Genomic DNA, 22,691 nt, shown 5'->3' on the forward strand with positions numbered 1-22,691 from the left:
AAAACATCTAGGCCTAGAAATAGAAATAAAAATATTTATATTGCTATTACTACTCATAGTATTAATTTAAAAATAATAGATTTATTCGTCTTTACACTGTATGATTCAGGTGTTTCTGTGTGTAACTTTCGTAGCCTGTTGCTTCCTCCTCACTAAGGTTCACTGAAACCTCGCCGGCATCCTCTAATGATAGACCCGCCCACACATCTCTTATTAGTTTGCAAGCGAACGGATGCTGCTGGAACTATGATTTGATTGGCCCGAGCTTCTGCCAATAACTGTCCTCGCGCTCGGCCTATGCAAATCAGCGACCAGATACGGAACAGGCAGGAGAAGGAGACCAAAGCGGGCATACTGTACATAGGTAGAGGGCATAGATTGTTGCCCTTCATCATTTCAGCACAGTTCCGTACTGTCGGTGTTCTCTTTTATCGGCTTGTGCCAGGAAACACATATTTATTTATATTTATATATTGAGTTGCTGTGAAAATGGCGCAGCCGGACAGCAAGAAGATATTTTTTGAGAACCTGTCGGGAGCGGGCAAAGCCATTGCGGTGCTGACGAGCGGAGGGGATGCTCAAGGTAGAGTATCGAGTTACACTTTTTGTGGATACTTGTGTGAAGCATCGTATCAGTGAGGAAAGGCCCGCAAAGGGCGAAGATACACAGCCGTGTCATAGTGACTGCCTGTCAAGTCAGCCTGGCTTTTATTTAAAAACGCGGTGGGGCGGGGTGGTACAGTAAGGCTGTGATGTTATGTGCCATTTACACGGTTAGCCGGCATGCTAACACCGCGCACCCTGCTAAGTCGCTAACAGCATCATCCTGTCATTGATTCAGAGGCATGTGTGACATTACCCAGCGGCTCAGACAGATGCGTCAAGGTCGAGCCGCGCGGTTTGCTTTCCTCCTCACAGTTTATTATTGCATTATAACTGACGGGCTTGTGTTAGCATTTAATTAGCGCAGATTCCCAATTAATTTAGGTTGTGCAGAAGCCAGATACGCAGGAGTGCAGGGCGCTGTGTGCGTAGGCCACTAGCGCACAGGTTGGAAATTCTTACACAGCGTTTCTGTCGTGTTCAGTTTTAGCGAGACTAGAGACTTTGGATTTTTATTAGCACAGTGGAGGCCAGCGGTTGTGGGATGCCGGCATCCTGTGTACGTGATGAGCAGCATATAACTCATCTACGTCTCTTCCAGTCAACTATACGTCACAGAGGAAACCCGGGTCATGTGCTCACCGGCTCATCTCGTAATTTCGCTTAAGCACATGTACATCTACTACTGCCGTGTAACACCACATTGTAATGGCAGCCGGCTGATCCGAATGAGTTACATCATCTTATAATTAAACAACAAAAGTCGAAACTATGATTTTATTTAAAGACAGGATTTGATTATTTTTACCTGTTATGTAACTTATTATTAGGCCTACACGTGACCAGTGTAGTAGAGGAAACATAAAGAGAGAGTGAATCCATCCTGATAGCTTTCAAGCTGTAGAAAGTGAAATATGAGCAAAACATGAATAAATATGGATATTTTAAAACACTTTTTCTTCTTATTGTTTTCATGCTGCATGGAAAGTTATTAACAAACCAACTGTAAATTGTAATTTGACAAAAATAGCAAGAAGCTTTGTATCTTTGTGGGGAAAAAACTTCTTTATCCTGCTTTAAAAATAGTCAGAAAGCACTTCAGCTTTTTTTGGCTTATTGATCCAGATATTCTTCCAATATTACCCTGAGAAGCCATGGTCACATCAAAGTTGTGTCCACTTTTAGCATTGGATTGTGATACAAAGGGCAGCAGCACTAACACTGCTCTACAGCATTAAAGAAGCTTCTTTATTTTCTAATGTTGTTTATGTTAAAATCTTCTGCTAAATAACCACCCTGTTTTAAACTTTTCAATACATAATTTAGACAAATGTTGACCTTTTCTCAGAAACCACCTGTTGTTGTTATGTAAGTGCATTTGTGAAGAATTATTAATAATGCATTATTATTAATTACACCAGGTATTCTATAGTGTAACCTCCATCCTCCAGGAGCTCAAAGAGTGAATGTGGTTATTCAGAAGCAGTGAATTGATCCACTTAATTGCAGAACAAACACGCAGCGCTGGCCCCAGAGTTAAGCAGTGAGTCTGCAGCATGCTAGCTGAGACCGTGCATCAATGTCAGAGTACATTGTGTAGCCTTGGCTGAGTGCTTTCAGTCAGTCAGCAGGAGAAAGAGTCAGTCACGCAGAAGAAGAGATGTTCTGCTTTGATAGAGACTTTGAAACCTTCAGCTGAGATATCTACGCGAACATCTTTTCATATATTCTGCCTCTGTTTTCACCACACTCTGATGTCTGATGCCCCTGTGATTGTAGTTATGTAACAAGGACAGCGTGCCATGGATTATACACTGGGTTGTATTGTTGGTCCTTTTCTAATAATTCTGGATGCTTTGCCGGCTTCATGAGCAGATCACATTGCAGAGGCCTCCTCCTAATTTGTTCCCTTCCCTCACTGCTGTGTCCTCTGCTTCCCGAGTGGGCTGAGCCTTTGTGTTGCAGAGTAACAGTACTGCTTGGTTCACAAGGAAACCCAGTCCTTTCTTCCCTTTGTTTACAACTCTTCCAGTTAGCCAAGTTCCCGTTCTCCTCCTTCCTGTGGGTAAAGCTTTACGTTTTTATCCCATCTGTGTTGAAGCTAACCCTGACGTTGACATTAAAGCCACAGAGCATGGTCTTACTGGTTAGTATTTTCACTCAGACTCACAGAACCTGTAGGAGGAGCTAGGAAAGCCTTTTGACCAAACATGGCAGGGCTTTCTGATGGGGCAAAAAAATCCACAAGTGACACACAGACACTATAAACACGCAAAGGCTGGGCTTACACACATTATCTCCCACATCCAGGACATAGAAATACTCATAAAAAAATAAATAAAGGTTTACAGCTGCACCCAGATTAAATAAATATCCATGTAGCTTAAGCCCTGGGAGAGCCATGCAAATTGGGGTTTTACAATGACTTGGTGCAGTTGAGACACATGTGTTTTCCCTCTCTATAGTTTAAAGTTTGACCTTGTAAAACAAGTTGTTTTGTGATTAAGATTTCTTCTTTTAACTCTTTCTCTTTCAGGAATGAATGGTGCTGTGCGTGCTGTGGTTCGAATGGGGTTGTACGTGGGGGCAAAGGTTTATTTCATTCATGAGGTGAGCCATAAATTTATCTTTAGGACTATAGTAGCATTTTCAAGGAAAATCACTATAAAGTATTTGGAAGACATTTAAGCCCAACTTTAATGGTTGGATTTGTGTACAGTACTAGCCAGGGGTCCGGTATCAATACAGGGATGTTTATTTTGTTTTCATGAAGCAGATGTTAAAAGAGCTTTGGGAAGAGCCATGCTCTGTCTGCTCATCCTGTGATCCCAGCACATCTGTGTACGTGTGGCTTCTGCTCACACACAGTGTGATGTTACATAACTGAGGCTTTAGATGCCTCATATGAATACCCTGCACCCAGCTAAGGTAGCACAGTATGAGGATGCACCAGTCTTATAGTTAATGATGTAAATTTCATTGGTTTTGAATTATGTGGAAATATTTTGATTATTTCAAGTCATGATGACAATAGGATGTCGTTGCGTTGTATTTTGGGCCGTTAGCCAGAGGTTATTTGGAGTGTGTGTTTGTTTGCTTAGCTCGTGCAACACTCAGAAAGATGATTCTTTGGCCTCATAACCATGAAGCAATATTTTGAAATAAATTGCAGCAGAAATCAAATGGTCATGTATTCAAATAAATAATTAGTAAGGAAAATAAACTGAATGTATACTACTTGAGTAAATTTTATTTGCCCAGATTCCATTAAATGTAACATTTCATGTTGTACTTATGTAACAGAGTTACATGGGCAATTTATATGTTTATTACATGTAATTTATATCTAATTAAATTAGTTACAGCCACAAGTTTAGGCATAAATGTTAAATGTATATTCTTTTTTTTCTCTGTAATCAGGGATATCAGGGTATGGTGGATGGTGGGGATAACATAAAGGAAGCCACATGGGAAAGTGTGTCCAGCATGCTGCAGTTGGTGAGTAATTATCATGGTCTATAGTAGACACATGTAACATACACAGAGTGAGGTTTTTATAAGCAGGTGTTCTCTCTCCTGTGGGCTCCCGGCTTATATCGGAAACATTCGAAAGTAATAAATACTTTTGCAGTTCTTGGACTGCAGTGTGCAGTGTTTCCCACATGGAAACATTACTTGGATGGGCTGGCAGGTGTTTTAATAACTGTCCAAAAACTCATTTAGCTTTTTATTTGTGTGGAGGAACGCCTTGATGTGTGATTGATTTATGATCTTCTCACTCTGCAAGTTCATCATCTTCCAGTAAGCTAACTCTGGCCCTTCCTGTATCGTTTTTCTTCCTGGCTCTCTGACCAGGCTACTGTTGTGATGGTAATCAGCGTTATTCAGCTGCTTTCTCTAGAGAGGATCACGTCCATTTAGATGTACTCCAGTTCCACTGTTTTGAACTGCAGCTGGGGATAGTATCCTTGTGCTACTCCGGTTATCCTCTGTGAGTTTGAGGAACCATTCTAACTAGAACCTGGAGCAAGTGGAGACCCGTTTAATGTATTGCTTTGAAGTCCACCGAGGCGACTTTGGAGTATTGTCACCAGCTGCAGTTCAAGACAGTGCAGTTAGAGTTCATCTTACTAGATAAGCAGCTTATTTTACTCAAAGCACTTTGCAGAGGAACAATCTTCATATCGACGTGTTTAATAATTAATAAATAACCTAACCTCACATCAGATTTATTTCTTGAGACGTTTGCTATAAATTGGAATTATTATCCTTTTTATTATGGCGTGACTAATGCATCCACATGCCCTCTTTACCCACCATAAATAAAATATAAAAGTGTGGAAAAACACTGAAATATGTATTTATCAAAGTTAGGTTTATCTTGCAGGAAGCAATGCACAAAGGAGGAACATGTAAGTCATGTGACACAGACGATAAGGCTGTTTAGTGGTGAAACATTACAACCTCTAACATCGCAGTAGGCGGTGTGTTATCAGTAGTGCTTTTCCTGTTGAAGAACAAACGCAGGAGTTCAAACCAAAAGAATAACCATGTGATATGGGCCGGAGACACTTTTAAAACGTTCCCATTATCGTCACCAGGGAGGGACTGTTATCGGCAGCGCTCGCTGCAAAGAGTTTCGCACTCACGAGGGGCGCCTGAAGGCTGCCCACAACCTGGTGCAGCACGGCATCACCAACCTGTGTGTGATCGGTGGAGACGGCAGTCTGACGGGAGCCAACCTCTTCAAGGAGGAATGGAGCGGGCTGCTGAATGAGTTGGTGGAACAAGGTAGTGGAGGCTTTATGGCTCTGTGTTTCCTATTTCCAGTCAAGACAAAATGCAGTTTATATATTCTGAGGACGTGGTTACACTGTTGAAAACAATTCTGCACAGCATGTGGAGCTTGGAGTCATTTGGTGCCATACTGAGAAACCGTATCTCCTGCCAGTAATATCAGAGATTTGTGTTTGTAGGAACAGCTGTGACTCAGAGTGGTTACTCAGACAAAAGCCCAGTCCTGCTCTAAGCTTCTTTTCCTTTCAGGTTTGATTGAGGCCGATGCCGTCCAGAAGTACTCTGCCCTTCACATTGTGGGGATGGTCGGCTCTATCGATAACGACTTCTGTGGAACTGACATGACAATTGGCACTGACTCGGCTTTGCACAGAATCATCGAGGTGGTGGACGCAATTATGACAACTGCACAGAGGTGAGCAGTCAACATAAGCACCTTTAGCAGCTTTACGTGTGAAAGCTGCATATGTGACAAGTCAGTCGCTAGTTCAGGCTTTAATTATCAGGGTACATTTCAAATATAATAATCCTTCACTCTTACCAGCAGCTGTTTCAATCACTCGCCTTGAAGTTGAGAAAAGTTTAACGCAGGAAAAAACTATCATGGTATCTTCTACACCTGCTCTCGGGTACATCAGCGTTCCTACATCATATTTCCTCTCCTTATCTTTCAGTCACCAGAGGACATTTGTTTTGGAGGTCATGGGCAGACACTGTGGGTAAGAATAGATAAACCTTAGCAGATCCAGAACCATCAACTCTCAGTCAGAGACACAGGCCTTTATCACCTGTGTGTGTTTCCCAGCTACCTGGCCCTGGTGAGCGGCCTGGCTTGCGGGGCAGACTGGGTGCTGATCCCTGAAATGCCTCCAGAGGATGGCTGGGAGGAGAAGATGTGTCAGAAACTATCTGCGGTAACACAGTCAGACTTACTCAGTGAAGTGTAGTATTACTGGGTTGTTCTATGAGATGTAATGTTATATTTACTCTGATAACATGTTGTTCCAAACCTTTCTTTGTTTTTCTACACAGACTTTAAATCACGAAAGACTTTTGTGAGATTTTGTGTTTTTTCTGCTTTGAAAAAAAATGCCAATGTTCTATGATTTAGACCCGTTCCAGGGGAACAAGGCTGAACATAATCATAGTTGCAGAGGGAGCCATTGACAGGCACGGGAAGCCTATAACCTCTAGTTTTGTCAAGGATGTGAGTACCTGAGTGTTAAGAAAGGGGAAGCCAGAAGCACGGAGACCTGACTGATGCAAGCCAGCCATCTGAGCTACACACCGCCAAAATCTTTGGTTACAGTTTTCTTACAGTATCCACATTCAGTCCCGTAATAACAAAGTGTGGACAAGCAGCAATAAAGACAGGATACACCTGATAACTAAGTGTGAACACAAGCCGTGGTGACACCAGGCTTTTATTGTGAACAAATCTGTCCTCGGCTCCCAGGCTGCCGCCGTCGTCCGGCTCCCTCCCCGTGCTTCTGAAAGCCCACGTCACAGCCACAGTCTCAGTTTTTCTGTCATGTTGTTTCTCCACCACGCCCTCCTTGTAGAACCGAGCAGGGATGAAAAGGCTGAATATCATAATTGTAGCCGAAGGGGCGATTGATCGTAACAACAAACCCATTACCACTGAATATGTTAAGAATGTAAGTACAGAGTGTACCCAGTTCCAGCTTTGACTCCCTCCTGAATGACCTCTACTACTGTACTGCTGCCCTGGTGTGGCTTTGTTGCTGTGTTTCTGGAATGCTCTGTAAAGCACACTTGCTAGATTGGTAAGAGGGCTTTCACCACACTGTACTGCCAAAGCACTGCAAGGCACCTTTTCTAAACCTCACAGCTATTATAGGTCTTATAGCATTTACTTATAGCTGCTTCACACATAGCCTTCTTTTTCCTTACAAATTGACTTTTTAACTGTAAATTGTGAATCATGATGATATTATTATGTAATTATTACTAACATTTTTATTTGGAGATTCTGTTTTTATTTAAAGTAGCAGAGTAATTATTTTTGATTTCAAATTAAAAGCTCCTTTCTAACATGACTGAAAAATTAGAACGGCTTGCTTGTGCTTTGTTGTTTCCCCTTCTCTTCAGCTTCAGATCGTGTTGATGTTCAAGTTTGTGATGTGCCAGTTTGTTTACATGTGTTTTTGCATATACCTTTGTTTTGTACATATTAGTGACACAGTTATACCTTTATTAGTGTATATATAATATGCATTAGATGAATTTAGACAACAGTAAAGCAACACTTCACCCATAAATCACATAAACATCTTTTTCTCTGGTCCTATTTATCTTGTGCTGTTTATCCATCTAGATGACTTTGCCGTCTGCCTTCTCTTCAGTCGATTTGTGGTGCTCAAAATCCATTTAAAAAGCTCAGCAGGAATGCTTATTTAAAAAAACAAACACTGAACCCCCCCAACACACACGCACATTTTTTAATTTATTTTGTTTAACCGACTAACAGTTGTATCGTTATGTGGAAGGAAGCCTGCATGTACCTGTGAGGTTTATTTTAAATGCATGTATTTATAAAATTTTTGCTTCTCTGATCAGCACTAGGCAAACATCATCTGATTGCATTATATTCAAGAGAAAACAGACTTACCAATTGGAGCTGAGCGACTCACACCAAAGCAAATATAGGTGATAAACAGCAGCACAGGCCTGAGGAAAGTACAGACATTTGATTTTAGGGTGAACTGCCTCTTTAAGGATCCATTACCTAAATGAACAGCTGTTATTTTCATGAGAATGTTGATGATGTGATGCCAGGCCATCTGCTCAAACTTGTTTTTCTTTTCCTCGCAGCTCGTGGTCAAGTGCTTGGGTTTCGACACACGAGTGACAATTTTGGGACACGTGCAGAGAGGAGGAACCCCATCTGCCTTTGACCGTATCTTGGTAGGTCCACCCTCCTGAGTTATGAGCCAGTGCTCTGATGTTTTTTTGCTAAATGTTGAATTACTTTAGGGGCCAAAATATCAAACATTTGTTGGGTTCACGTGCTCAAAAAGCAGGATTCATTTTTCTCTGTCAAACTACTTTGCCTCTGGCCTGTTGGTTAAATAAAACTTGTTTTAAAAATAAGGAATTAAATGATGCCAGATCATTTGATGGAAATGAACTTCAACCTCCAGAAGACACCCTAAAAATCAAATTACTGCAGGCTAGTAGTTAAAAATGGTTCTCAGTAGTTTGTGTGACCCCCACAATCTCGTCAGCATTCCTGACAACGGGGCACGCTCCTCATGAGACAAAGGATGATGTCCTGGGGAATCTACTCCCAGAGCTGGACCAGAGCGCCACTGAACTCCTGGACAGTCTGAGCGTCCGTCCAAGGATTTCATCCTGATACCTAATGGCAGTCAGGGTCTGTTGAGGTCTGTGTGTCCTCCCATGGATATGCCTCCCCAGCCCATCACTGTCCCACCAACAAACCAGTCATGCTGAACGATTTTGTGGCTTCTCCAGATCCTTTCATGTCTGTCGCATTTGCTCAGGCTGAACATGTCCTCATTTGTAAGAAGCACAGGGCAGCGGTGCCCTGCCTGTTTTAGTATTTATGGCAAATGTGAGTCGGGCTCCACGGTGCCAGGCAGTGAACACAGAGGGGAAGCCAGAGGGCATCAGGACCTCAGGCCCCCATGAAGTCTGTTTCTGTGTTTGGTCACAGACATCGACACAGGTGTTCTCCTGGAGGTCATTTTGTAGCTCTGGCAGTGCTCATCCTGTTCCTCCTCGCACAAAGGAGTAGACAGCGCTCCTGCTGATGGATTAAGGACCTTCTACGCCCCCGTCCAGCTCTCCTAGAGTAACCAAGCTTCTCCTGGGATCTCCTCCATGCTCTTGCACCTGTTCTTAATTTGATCAACACCGAAGCAGCTGAAACTGATCAGCAACCTCCTCTGCTACTTAACTGACCAGATCAGTGCCCACAACTTTAACTGACTTGATGCTTTACTCTGATTAAAAAGGATTCCTTTCATTTTTTTTCCAAGCAGTATCTTTTGCTTTTGGCCTGTCAAATCATGTTTTTAAATTTATCACGTGAGGTTGTTGCAACTGACATTTTTGACTATTTTGGCAGTTTATAGGCACATTTATGTTTTTGAGCAGCATATTTATTAGTGTTTAAAGTGTTATTCCTAATTTTAAAAGCCATTATATTATCAGAAATGATTTCATTTCATTTCAATAGATGGTCTTTTGAGAATTTATAGTAAATGTTCCCTGTCCGCAGTATTGTTTTGAAGAGTTGTCCAAAACATTTCCTGTTCAATCCCGTGTGTGTGTCTGAGGAGCGCTGCCCTCAGGTTTTACGTTAAGCATATTAACAGATTTGTGGCTCTGCACACGTGCAAGTGTATCCCAGGAACCCTTCCCGTTTACTACAAAACGTCTACAGATGAAAACAAAAAAATGATGGATGTTTAAGAGGAGAATTAAAACCAATTTTAGATTTAAAGTAAATAAAACTTAAAAGAACAAAAGAAACCCTGAGCAGGGGAAGAATGTGTTGGCATAGAAACGATGAGTGAGGAAGATGCAGTTTAATCTGTGCGTCTCACATGCAGGCCAGCCGCATGGGTGTCGAGGCTGTTCTCGCGCTTCTGGAGACCACGGCCAACACGCCGGCCTGTGTGGTGTCTCTGTGTGGGAACACATCGGTGCGCGTGCCTCTGATGGAGTGTGTGCAGATGGTAAGTGCTGCTCTGTGCTGGAAACAGTCCAAGACCCTCACGTATTCAATAGGCATGCACACACACATATTTACAAAACCAGAGAAGCCGAGGACAGACAGACACAGAGTCCATAAAGACAAAGAGCTTAAGTAATGATTTCAGACAGCACAGAGTCTGGAGTGGCAATAGTGTCCACAAGAGAAGTGCATTGTTTGAGATGGAGCCACTGGTTAATCATTATCTGTTTATGATGATGATGATGATGCACAAAAAAGCTTTGTTGTCGTTCTCGCTCCTTGTTTGGGTTTAACAGAGCTCACAGTGAAGACCTCACTGACGTTATGTAGCAGGAAATGTTAGAGGTGAAGAGCAGGTTACGTATTAGTCACCTTTTTTGCCCAAACACACAATGACACGTTATTTTTTCCTCTGTCCACACTTCAGGGCAGTTTCTCCTCCATGCAGCAGTTGTGACACTTCAAAGATCACAGACCTTGCATGCAGATGTTTATTCCCAAATCGTGTAGATTAATCAAATTGAAAAGTACTTTTGTGCTGCCGTGTCTAAATGCAGATTTCAAGCAATGAAACAATCTCCTTTCTTTTTTTTGCCCCAGACTCAAGAGGTCCAGAAAGCTATGGACCAGAAACGCTTTGAGGAGGCCGTTAAGCTTCGGGGCAGGTATGACCGACAGACCTGAACTTCACTCAGTCCGGTGATTCTAAGTGCACACAGGGAAAGTGGATCAAGGTGCTATTTTAGAACACCATCAGTCTGTTGTTTACACTCAGTGTTCAGCAGGATGAGGAAAGAGGGGAAGAATCAGGATCATGGACTTCATTTTCAAATACACCTCCCTTAGTTTTGAAGTGTTTACTGTGTATTGAAGTGTTGGAACAGATGAACTCACTGCACTTGGTTTTTCTGCAGGAGCTTTGAAAACAACCTGAAGACATACAAACTGCTGGCTCATCGTAAACCAGAATCCGAGCTGCCGACTGTAAGTGATGGTGTCAGCTTTGCTTGCTCACACTTAACACACACACAGAAATGAAAAAGGACAGAGCCCCCCCCACAGAATACCTGTAGAGCAGGTTGTTTTTAGGGAGCCAAGTCAGCCTAAGGTTCTGCCCAACAAATAATGACTCAGTTGTGCCTTACTGCTGCTGCTATTTTAAGAGCTGTCTTTGACAAAACAAAGCCATATACTTTATTTATCTAGAGGTGGAGGCAAAAACAAATAAAAAAGTATTGTCCAGGCATCAGGCCCCAGCGAGGATTGAACTCGCGACCCCTGGTTTACAAGACCAGTGCTCTAACCACTGAGCTATGGAGCCTGCGCTGCACACCTTCTGAGGGAGTGACCTTATTACCATTGTCCTGTAGACGGGTGTGTGACATCAGGCTGAGGGCATTAGTATTCAGCAGTCATATGCGTCAGTGGTTCCCTGCTGTTCATTATAAAAAGATGAAAAGTGCACATAATAAGAACAAGTATTGACTTCTAACCATGTTGTTCTTATTTACTCTGAAGCCTTAAGGTTTAGTGAGCGTGGGCTTCATATGCGGCCCGGGTGGCCACTGTTGCTGTGCAGTGATATTAGATCACACCTGGCTCCCCTCTGAGGGTTGGACTTGATCATCCCTGCCAGGAGCTGCAGCTCCATAGGAGGTAGCTTACACTGAAAATCAGCGAAGTGTAGAGGCAGCCTGACAGACTCCATGCTGTGGACCTTGCCTTAGGGTCTGACTCCACCCTCTGCCTCTGTGATAATGACCACTGTAGGCTCAGCATGTGGCTGAGAGTACCCCAGAAAGCATTTATTGATTTCTTCTGTAGAGCGTGATCATCCATGTTCAAAAACACACTTTATCATTTGGTGGGATTATTCCAGAGCCAGAATGTATGATAACCTGTTGCTGTGCATTTTATGTCTTCAGAGCAACTTCAATGTGGCAGTGCTGAATGTCGGGGCCCCTGCAGCGGGCATGAATGCTGCTGTCCGTTCAGCTGTAAGGGTGGGCATCTCTGAGGGGCACAAGATGTTTGCCGTCAGTGATGGCTTTGAGGGATTCTACAAAGGACAGGTGAGACTTGTAGCACTGCTGCTGCACTACTGCGTGTCATTATAATCGGCCTGAAACTAATGAGATTTCATGTTATTTAAATGCATTCATAATTTCCAAGCTTAATAAAAATCTTCTGTGTGTGTGACTCCAATTTTTTAATCAATATCTCAGAGAGAATTGGCTTAGCTTGATGAGAGTCAGACAGTGCACAGTCACACTAAAGCATAATCAGGGAAACCCGGGGGATAATCTGTCCAGATTAATGTAAACCAATTTCCTCACGCTCACTCTCCCTGCTCTGCTCGGCTCAGTCGAAACGATGCAGTACCACAACTATCCAGTGGGGGGAAACAGACTGTTCTCCCTGGGCTGAGAAACACAGCTCTGTACTGATAAGTCAAAGACTTTCTCACATTACCTATCACCACAATATCACGAGATTTATGAATACAGGGTAAAAGCAAGCAGCACCTGTGTGACTTTTAACAATGAAAACTTGTACTGATATGTAATCTGAGGTGATACCGTTTCTTTGTTGCATGACTGGTATAACTAGTTTCTGTCCTCTAGCCTCCTTTGACGAAACCGCTCAGAGTGTGGGGTCGGCTCAGTGAACAGCACTTAAGAAACAATCGGATCATTTATCTCTATCAGAATGTCTCCACTGTCACTGCTTAGTTAAACATCCTCTGTGAGACCTGGATTCAGACTGTGCCTACTGACCCCAAGAAGATTAGAGCAGAGGGAATAATGGATTTCTGTTATTCAGGACTCAAGCACTCTCTGCTACACGCTTTGTTAGTTTCCGCTGCTACATGAAAGAGATTGTCCAGCAAATTAACTCTGGTGTTTGCTATGTCTGCCCTGAGAACCAGGAGGATAGGACAGAAAATACACAACTGTGAGAGAGATGCAAACTTAAGAAAATAAATTGGGGAGAAAACAGCTTCCACACTGGGACTCATTAGTCTCTGTGCAACTCTTAACACAACAAAGAAAGAAAAGCACCAGCTTTTGGAGCTTTTCAGCTCGTTGCAGGTTAGAAGAGCACTAAATTAGAACATTTAAAACAAAACAAAATAAATAAAAGCATCCTGTGAACAGCTCCACTCATCAGTAATAGCTAACGTATATGTCTCATCCATCTACCCTTCAGATTAAGGAGGTGAAATGGGGTGATGTTGGAGGTTGGACGGGACAGGGTGGCTCCCTGTTGGGGACAAAAAGGTAAAGAGTCTTCAGTTTTTCTTATAAAATGATGATTAAATTGAGATATCTACAAAGGTGATGGAATCTGTATCAGCACTGTACCAGTGTATCCAGAGAATTTCCTCATAGACGGCTTTAAGAAACTAAATTCCCAGCCATACACTTTGTATTTCAATGATTTTGTATATTTGCATAATGTTTTTTTTTCATAATACTCATTTTGTAATCCTCAGAACACTTCCTGCAAAACACGTGGAGAAAATTGCTGAGCAAATGCGAAAGCACAATATAAATGCTTTGCTGATTATCGGTGGATTCGAGGTAAGTTTCACACTCAGTTTTTGTCTCTGCTCGTTTTGCTTTTAACTTGTTGAGTCTGTCAGTAGATGCTTCTCATCTTTAAGTCTGTGTACAAGCTTAAAAGCTTTTAAATTATGAATATTTATGACATGTTACAATAAACAGTATAATGTTTCCATCAGCCTTATCCCGCTTCATTTCAGCACACCTCTGTATGGTTCCATGCATAGCTGTGTACAAAACTATGCTTTAAATTCAATTCTCTGCCTAAAAGCAGAGCTGCAGAACTGCAACATTGGAAGCTAATATTTAGCATTACATGTTAAATGGTATATGATATATATGTATAGCTATATAGTGAGAAAGAAGACTCCTTAACATGATGTTTTTGGATTATTTAACTGAAGTTGACTCGATTTGATCTGATTTGGAAACAGAGAACACCTGCTTTTCTTCAGCCATTTCACGCACTCCTGTATAGATGCTCACCAGCTTTACTTTTCCTTTGATGAATGCAAGTAAATGAGTTATCCTGTGTATGATGTACGTGTGTGTGTTTTTTGAGGGTGAATGTGGAGTGGTACCTGTCTGTTTCGCTGCTGTCCGTTGTGATAGACCTGGCTCCTCCCCTTGGCACCCTCCACTTATGTCTTACCCTTTCCTTTGTGGCAAGTAGCACCTCTCTTCCAGACCAACCTTCCAAACCCCTCGCAGACACTAAAGCACTTGGCTCTGCCCTGCAGGCCTTCCTGTCACTGCTGGAATTGTTAACGGCTCGTGGGAAATATGACGAGTTCTGTGTGCCCATGGTCATGGTCCCAGCCACTGTCTCCAACAATGTGCCGGGCTCTGACCTCAGCATTGGCGCTGACACGGCTCTGAACGCCATCACTACTGTAAGTGATGGGGCCTGCCAACAGGAATAGACAGACATGACACAGACACACAAACACATCCGCTCACTTTACAAGCCAGCCAGCTGTGTTTCAACAAGGGGGAAAAACCCACAGTGTTGTGTTTTACCAGTCACCAGCCTGTCAGGGGATCATTCGGAAGAAATCCTTGTAACGGTGGCATCTGTCAGCCACACGTGGCACAAAAAGTCAAGTTCAACTTTGAACTTTTGGCCTCCCTAAAAACTAGAAATTCAGACAGACAAAGTGAGTCATGTCAGCACCGTGAGGCGTGACTGGTAAACGTAAAGCTCCCTTCAGGTAAGTAAGTGAGTGTCAACATGGAGGCATGCTGTGAGGTGCACACGTGTTGTGGCCGCCATGTTTTGCTCTGCTTGCCCTTCTCCCTGTCTGTGTGTTTGTGATAGTGTCCTCTGACACGTCATGACGAGTGGCTGGCTGCATGCAGGTTTTGACGTCTACATATCGCCAGAACACAAGCTTAACAGCCTGTAGTTCAGGTAACGTGTGCTGTTTCAAACTGGAATCGCAGCTTGGCCATCTTCATGTCCTCCTGCTGTGTATGCAGACTCGACTGGCCCTGCTTGTCCTGCTGAATATAAGCAGATCTGGCTGTCATGTGGTTGTTATATGCCGCGTCACCGTGGAGCAGATTCTGAGGCCAACAAGCACACGTCTCTCTGTCCTGTCTCTTCATCTGTTCTTTGTCTGTCCCTGTTTATCATCCTTCCCTCTGCTTTCTCTCTCTGCACATCAACTTCCTGTTCTGATTACACGTTCCCCTCTCTGCTCTGCCACTCTTTCTGTTCTTATTTTCTTTTCTCCACCACTCTGTTCACAATCCCATCCTCCCGTCCTTTCTGCCAAAGGGAAGCCATAGCCGCTATCACACGGAACATGCCGGAATGGCGGGATACTCTCTTGCAAACTGAGAGAGATTCACCCCTCTCTCTCTATAAGTGACCGGTCGTCTAACGCGTTTTCTGTATACTGCTGCTTCAGGCGTTTGAGAGTCTGCTGCAGCTGTATGAGGCTCGCGCCAGCTATGAGGAGTTTTGCATCCCGATGTGTATGCTGCCTGCCACCATAAGTAACAATGTACCCGGCACCGATCTAAGTATCGGGGCAGACACGGCCCTCAATGCCATTGTGGAGGTAAGGCAGTCAAACCGCCGCCAGCAGAGCTTTGAGCGCTTTGTTCAAGATGCTTGTGCAAAGACACTGAACGTGAGGCATGATATGAAAGTGCAAGAGAGAAAACTGTGGTCCAGTGCTAATACTCAGCAAACTGTCCGCTTACAGAAGGTGCTACACTATTTTCTCTGGATTTAGGTTACAGTAAAGGCAACAAAAGTCAATGAATTAAACTTAGCCCGAACACTAACTCAAACATAAACTGTGCATTCATGTGCTGCTGCGAAAAATTGGAAAAAAGTGTTTTCCTACTGATCCCCCTCACATCATCAAAACAACTGAGAAAGATGGAAAAGTTTGGTGCACAACTTTCTCAGTTCTTTTAAATCATACACAAAAGCATGAAGTAAAATTGTGCACATTTAAGTACATCAGTGTTGTTTTCTAACATTAAATATATGATATGCTGAAGCACTTTGAGGGCTCCAGGATAGTGATTTACAAAATTGTTAGCTTGTGTCCATGCAGAGAAACAGATTTGTTACAAATGTTACTTCTTAGAGCTAACCCTGTTAAAAGCTAAAGTAACAGTTTATTTATTGGATGGCCTGTATTTATATAGCGCTTTACTAGTCCCTAAAGACCTCAAAGCGCTTTACACATCCAGTCATCCACCCATTGGTGATGGCAAGCTACATTGTAGCCACAGCCACCCTGGGGCGCACTGATAGAGGCAAGGCTGCTGGACACCGGGCCCTCTGACCACCACCAGTAGGCAATGGGTGAAGTGTCTTGCCCAAGGACACAACGACCAAGACTGTCCAAGCCGGGGCTCGAACCGGCAGCCTTCCGATTACAAGGCAAACTCCCAACTCATAAGCCACGATCGCCCTGTGCTGTTTCAACACATTCTCATTTAAAAGCACAAGGATACACTATAGCACGATTTCCCATTTTTGGGAGACGGGCTCTCTGCAGAGCACGTGAATTCACAGTAACACATATTTTTATATTTTTACCACTGCTGCAACTTCTAAACTGACGCTAGATTATGTCATATTTAGCTGATTGTCAGCACTGGGCTATCAAAATAAAAATCTAGCACAGGAAGAAAAATGTTTCCACATAGAATTTAACCAAGTGTTTGCATATGAATTCTGAATTTAATGTTACCATCTGACGTGTTCTGTCGTCTTTCGCAGGATCCAGTCTGTCTGGTGAAAGCAGCATTTAGATGAATCTGTTGTTGAAATGTAGCTATTCGCTAAATAAGCATGCTGTTGTTCTACTGTGTGGAAAGTCTTAAGTTAACACTAATCTTTATGTTTACCTTGATGGGCAAATATGAGCTCAGGGTTACAGAGGTTAGCTTTGACACATTAGTGCTGAATGTGTACTGACTTTGTGAGCTCATGTGCGTGTGTCAGACCTGTGACCGCATCAAGCAATCAGCCAGTGGGACCAAGAGACGTGTGTTCATTATTGAGACTATGGGAGGCTACTGTGGCTATCTGGCCACGGTGGGGGGCCTGGCTTCAGGGGCCGATGCTGCTTACATCTACGAGGAGCCGTTTGACATCAAAGAACTGCAGGTATGACGCAACCACAGAACCAGTATGCATTCATTATTTAAAGTAGACCTGTGATGGTCATTTCAGCACCAGGTTTTTATTCTTGGACTGAAGTAGCTTTGCATGAGTCACAGTTCCAAAATAAACAAACAAACAGTTTTGGCTCCTCTCTCTCCAAGGACATTCTCCCTTTATTACAGTTATTTTCGTATTGTCCAATGAACAACAAACAGTGTTATATAAATGCTCAGAAATAAACACTGAAGTAAGCAAGCAAATAAAACATTCTAACAAAACAAACAGCAGCAAAAAGAAAACTATCCTGTATGAAAACAAAAACATTCAATAATAACTTTAATAATGATGGAATCTGTTATATTTATAGTGTATATACACGTAATGCCCACTTTTGTAGGTACACCAGTTTAAATTCCTTTTAATCCAAATATCTAATCAGCCAGTCACATGACAATTACTCACTGCATCTGGCATGCAGACACTGCTGATCTACTGGGATTTGAACCCACAACCATCTCTAGGATTTACAGAGATCGATCAAAGAATAAGAAAGCATCCAGACAAACTGCAGTCCTCTTGGTGAAAGGGCCTCGTTGATGCCAGACGTCTGAGGTGAATAGTCAGACAGCTCTGAGCTAATAGGAAGACAGCAGTGACTCAAATAACCACTCGTTACCACCGTGGTTTACAGAACACCTCTGAATGCACAACAAGTCAAACTACAGCAGCAGGGGACCACAGCAGGGTCCACTCCTGTCAGCTTACAACTGCAAGCTGAAGCAACAGTTAATGTTGCCTGGGCTGTCGAGCCTATTTCTGCTGCAGCTTTGGGACTGCAGGGTGAGAATTTGACATAAACGGCATAAAAGCATGGCTCCATTCTGCCATGCATTAACTGCTGGTGGTGTAATGGTGTCGGGGGATTTTCTTGGAAAACTTTAGGCCCCTTAGTACCAGCACTGAAGGCAAAAGAGGTGTACCTAAAAAAGTGGCCGTTAGTGTATATGGCAGTAAATAAGGTAAAGCAACATAGGTCCCCTTTAAGTTTCAGGCTCAGTTCTTTACAATGTCATTCCTGGTTTTATCCACTAGATGTCACCCTACTCTAGTTCTAAGGCAGACCTTACAGAGCCACCTATGTGTTAACATCAGCCACATGCACTACTTCGTCCCACAGGCCAATGTTGAACATCTGACAGAGAAAATGAAGACGAGCATTCAGAGAGGTCTGGTCCTCAGGTAAGAAAATGACAGTCACCTTAAATTTCCAGCCAGCATCTCTTTGTAATGAGCTGCAGTGTAAACATGCATTTCCATCCCTCGGTGTTTGAAGCTCCTTGTATAGTAAACAAATGTTGTGGTGAAGCCGACAGTTTTGACAGTGCTGACATTTTACGATCCGGCTCCCACTGATGACGTCCAGCTAGCGTGAGCGTCAACTCACATCGTGAGTGTGCCTCTGCTAACACTTTCACTGTGTGTCTGTCAGGAATGAGAACTGCAATGAGAACTACACAACAGACTTCATCTATCAGCTGTACTCTGAAGAAGGCAGGGGGGTGTTTGACTGCAGGAAGAATGTGCTGGGACACATGCAGCAGGTGGGCTGATTTCCCATTGTATAAATAATCAGTGGTAACGTCTCCTCCAGAGTACAGAAGTGCCAATTTTCCATATTTGTATCATGAATATGCATGTTCTCAGTTTACATGGCTGGTCTTTGTTGTATTTTGGATTTGTGTATCTTGAGATTAGCACATAAAAAAACTGGAACACACAAAACTTTGATGATCTCTGAGGAAAATCTAGTTTGTAATGAAAAGATAGCACAGCTAGCAAACCACATCAGCAAACATGTGTTCAATTAAGAAGAAAGGGGGGAAAGATCTGGTGGATGAGTGAAAACTCTTAATTTTTTTCAAAGGGAGGAGCGCCATCTCCATTTGACCGGAACTTTGGGACCAAGATCTCAGCCAAGGCCATGCAGTGGGTCTCCAAAAAGCTGGTTGAGACGTTCAGACAAGGTAAGGTTAATGTTCCCTGCAGCCTGTAATTAGACCCGCGGTAGCCGATCCTCCCTCCCTGCAGAGGCGTGGCCGTTGTGAAGCAGATCTGTCATGGAGTCACTCTGTCTGACATTTTGATGTATGTTTATCCTCACAAAGAAAATGAATTATTGATCATTTACACTCATCAATGTAGCATTTTAATGAGGACCGACACGCTTCCTCATCTGATACGACACAACCGACCTGTACACTGTTTGTGTAATAAGGCCGCCATTAAAGTTAAAACTCCTCTTTTTGTTTTGTTTTTTTGTGTCCATTTCTCTTACACTCGGATGACATAAGATGAAGGTAAATCCTCTTCTTCATGCTGGCTCCATGACCATCTACATATTTAGCTCCTATCTTGTGTTTTCATTTTAGCACCATACTCCCAGTGTGTGTGTGTGTGTTTCTGTGTGTGTCATTTTCACTGTTCTGTTACACACATGTAGGATGCAATCTGCCCATGCCTTCCAAATTTACCGGCAGCCACCATGCAGTGCTGTTTCCAGGTCCTTTCTGAAATGGAAATGTGCAAGCATGGGCTGTGTGAGCGACACGCACATTTCTTTTTCCTGCTTTTCCCACATTTTCTTGGTAGTGTGCGGTGCTTTATCTCAATTCAGCTGCTTTTGTTCATGGCTTCCATATCAACACCTCTTTGTGCTTCAGTTTTCTCATCCTCTTAAACCACACTGCAGCTGTTTCATTTATGATGATGTTTCAGATAGCCACTAGCTGGTAGAAAGAAATCACTGTGAACCACCCCCACCTCCCCAGATACCTCTCAATGTGAAAGCCACTGGGAATTTAGCCAAAAATCATAACAATTACAAATGGTATCAAAGTTGAGAGTTTAGGTGAGTCCTTGGCCTTTTTGATGAGACAAAAAAGTCCAAAAACATTAAAAACTGAGCTCAGTCACTGGGATTACACTTTAACAAAAAAAGGACTGTAATTAAAAAACAGAAATTATTTGTGAATTGAAAAGTTCAAAAGTTCTGATTTTTTTTTTTACCGTATACAAAATAGAGACTTAAAAAAGAAATTTGACTACTGATAATACAGAAGAAGTTTCCCTTCTTTTCTTTTTTTCTTACTGTGGCGTACAAGCCACAGTAACAGGCCTGTAAAACTGATTAAAATACAGTTAAAGGTGCAAAATGCACGCCCTTCTTTGAAAGCTATCAAGCAGGTCAGGATGGACCCTTTGGTTGTCTGGTTCTGGCCATCGGGTCGTATGTTTGCTGATCCATGTTCTGCTGTGATTGATCTTCTTAAAGCTACCGATCACAGAGAGAGGCAGGGTGGGGTGCTGCTGCCATCTGCTGGTAAGGCAGCTGTGGCTGTTGGTGGTTGGCTACATAGACGCAGCTTCAACTCTACAGTTAACTCGCTTTATACATTAACAAAATATTAATAATGAAACGACTAGTTTTTCTGGTGCCAACTAACAAAATCACCGACTTTAAGAAGGGAAGCAGTTATCCTTTGCTGCTGATGTGAGGGTAACCCTGATCACCAGTGTAGTCCACTGTTTCTCCTACAAAAACAATGACACTAGTCATTTTCACCAGTGGGCTTTTAAATCACTGACACACAGAGGTGTAGGAAGTTAAATCTAGCGATCAAAAAGTTCCAAAATAACGGCACTGCATAGACCCACAGCTGGAACGCTGTTGTAGGTTTGGGTTTCCAGTGGCTTTAATTCCACCCTAATGCATGTTTGTAAGATCAGGGACTTCCTGTGTTTGCACCTTTGATTCAGTGTTTGTGTGCAGGCCGAGTGTTTGCTAACACCGAGGACTCCTGCTGTCTGCTGGGAATGCGCCGCAGGACTCTGGTCTTCCAGCCTGTGGTCCAACTCAAGGATGAGACTGACTTTGTGTATGTATCACAGTAGCTCGCTGGCACACAGGGAGATTAGTCCAGAAGAGAACTCGGGAGTCCAAAATGAGAAAGAAATGCCGAAATAAACGCTGACACTGACGTTTCTTCATCTGTGTGCAGTCACAGGATCCCCAAGGAGCAGTGGTGGCTGAAGCTGCGTCCTTTGATGAAGATCTTGGCTAAGTACAAGACGAGCTACGACGTCTCCGACTCCGGACAGCTCGAGCACGTCGTACACAATCGACCAAAAGACTCGGACGCTTCGGTGGCCATGTGAAGGCCCGCGTTGTATGACGGTCTGAGTTCAGTCTTTGTGTATGATGGAAATTTTGTGAGGTGTCAGTCTTTGTGTTGTAAATGAGCTCCTGTTACAACATGAACACTTTTTTTTCTGGCCACATGCTGTGTTCATGGTCTGTTACTGTCATTCCTTTTAGTGGCGCTCCTCTCAGTTTTGTTTTAAAAAAACTCACCAACTGTAGTCTAGCCTCTCTCCTCTTCTTATCAAATGCACACACACACAGCTGTCCTGCCATGCATCTGTGTGTCCTCGTCGCCCTGGATCTTTTTAGTGTTTTTAAATTGCACTTTCTGTGTCTTGAGTTGCTTCGACATTCTCTGACTGCAGAGCTGCAGAGTAGGCACTTTATCTGCAGCACAAACCAGTGCGTATCTTCTTAGAACGAGTGTGAGGTTAAGCATATTTATATGAGACTGATGCAATATAGTTTTGCTGCAAGCCAAGAGAACTCCATTCTGTGCTTTAACAAGGAAACTAATATTTATCTTTTAAAAAGTATTTTTGCTTGTAAATGTGGATATATTAAAAATGTAGGCACTGCTGTACTGAGTAGCTGTCTGTTATATTGCACCAACAGAGTTAGATGTATATGAGACCCACAGAATAAAATCATACTTGAGATGTGCCTGAGTCACGATTGTCACTTTCCATCAAACGATGTCCTTTTATTTCATCTGGGATTATTACAGTTCTTCCAGTCATTTAATTGACATTTTTGGGGTTTAACTAGAGCTTGTATAATCAAAATCGCTTTCAGTTGACTGACTCTTGGTGAAGCCTGAAGATTAGTGAAGCCAGTTAGCAGGCTCGTGGCCCCGAGTGTCAGATTAATGAGCCATTCATTAGCTGTGTAAATATTTGTTGTTGCAAAGTTAACCTAATGACAAACTACTTATCCAATTCATGGTCATGGAGGGGCTGAAGGGTGAGAGGCAGGACACACCCTGGACAGGACACCAGTGTGTTGAGCTAACACAGAGACACACGGCCACATTAAGCCTTTATGTCCAATTTAGATAAGCAGTTCCCCTCACCCCACTACCTGCATGTGTTTGGACTGTGAGAGGAAGCCAGAGCACCTGGACAGAAAGGCCCCAGGACCTCCTTCCTGTGAGGCAATAGTGTC

General features: G+C 43.0%; 1 protein-coding gene and 1 non-coding gene across 6 annotated transcripts; one reads left to right on the plus strand and one right to left on the minus strand.

The window, feature by feature from the left end:
- Window positions 1-318: 318 nt before the first annotated feature.
- Window positions 319-22,107, plus strand: pfkpa (phosphofructokinase, platelet a). 5 transcript variants are annotated; one of them, XR_015131126.1, is made up of 22 exons: window positions 319-583; window positions 3,140-3,213; window positions 4,024-4,101; window positions 5,205-5,394; window positions 5,650-5,815; window positions 6,075-6,119; window positions 6,206-6,314; window positions 6,512-6,607; window positions 8,236-8,328; window positions 10,002-10,127; window positions 10,727-10,791; window positions 11,041-11,110; window positions 12,052-12,198; window positions 13,337-13,407; window positions 13,623-13,710; window positions 15,606-15,758; window positions 17,165-17,329; window positions 18,504-18,565; window positions 18,816-18,927; window positions 19,251-19,350; window positions 19,678-21,261; window positions 21,385-21,428. XR_015131126.1 is itself a non-coding variant. In XM_086307257.1 (22 exons), the coding sequence occupies exons 1-22, from the start codon at window positions 490-492 to the stop codon at window positions 21,539-21,541; spliced, it is 2,367 nt and encodes a 788-aa protein (XP_086163383.1). In that variant the 5' UTR covers window positions 319-489; the 3' UTR covers window positions 21,542-22,107. The 5 variants fall into 5 exon arrangements, 4 of the variants coding, with proteins under 4 accessions (XP_086163383.1, XP_086163379.1, XP_086163384.1 ...); XM_086307257.1 differs by lacking the exon at window positions 15,606-15,758 and adding an exon at window positions 14,433-14,585 and having other exon boundaries at window positions 21,156-21,261; window positions 21,385-22,107; XM_086307253.1 differs by having other exon boundaries at window positions 21,156-21,261; window positions 21,385-22,107.
- Window positions 11,375-11,447, minus strand: trnat-ugu (transfer RNA threonine (anticodon UGU)). The gene has a single exon. It is a non-coding gene; the product is annotated as a tRNA-Thr (tRNA).
- Window positions 22,108-22,691: the final 584 nt, after the last annotated feature.

The sequence above is a fragment of the Aulonocara sp. 'chitande type north' Nkhata Bay genome, linkage group LG9, assembly GCF_057382095.1.
Source record: "Aulonocara sp. 'chitande type north' Nkhata Bay isolate Kocher_YH1m ecotype deep benthic linkage group LG9, A_spYH_male_GT1.1, whole genome shotgun sequence".
Taxonomy (NCBI): domain Eukaryota; kingdom Metazoa; phylum Chordata; class Actinopteri; order Cichliformes; family Cichlidae; genus Aulonocara; species Aulonocara sp. 'chitande type north' Nkhata Bay.

Coding starts and splice junctions, on each gene's coding strand:
- pfkpa (XM_086307257.1), top strand. CDS start 490: ATGGCGCAGCCGGACAGCAAGAAGATATTTTTTGAGAACCTGTCGGGA. Junction 4,102..5,204: donor TGTCCAGCATGCTGCAGTTG/GTGAGTAATTAT, acceptor TATCGTCACCAG/GGAGGGACTGTTATCGGCAG. Junction 5,816..6,074: donor ATTATGACAACTGCACAGAG/GTGAGCAGTCAA, acceptor CTTATCTTTCAG/TCACCAGAGGACATTTGTTT.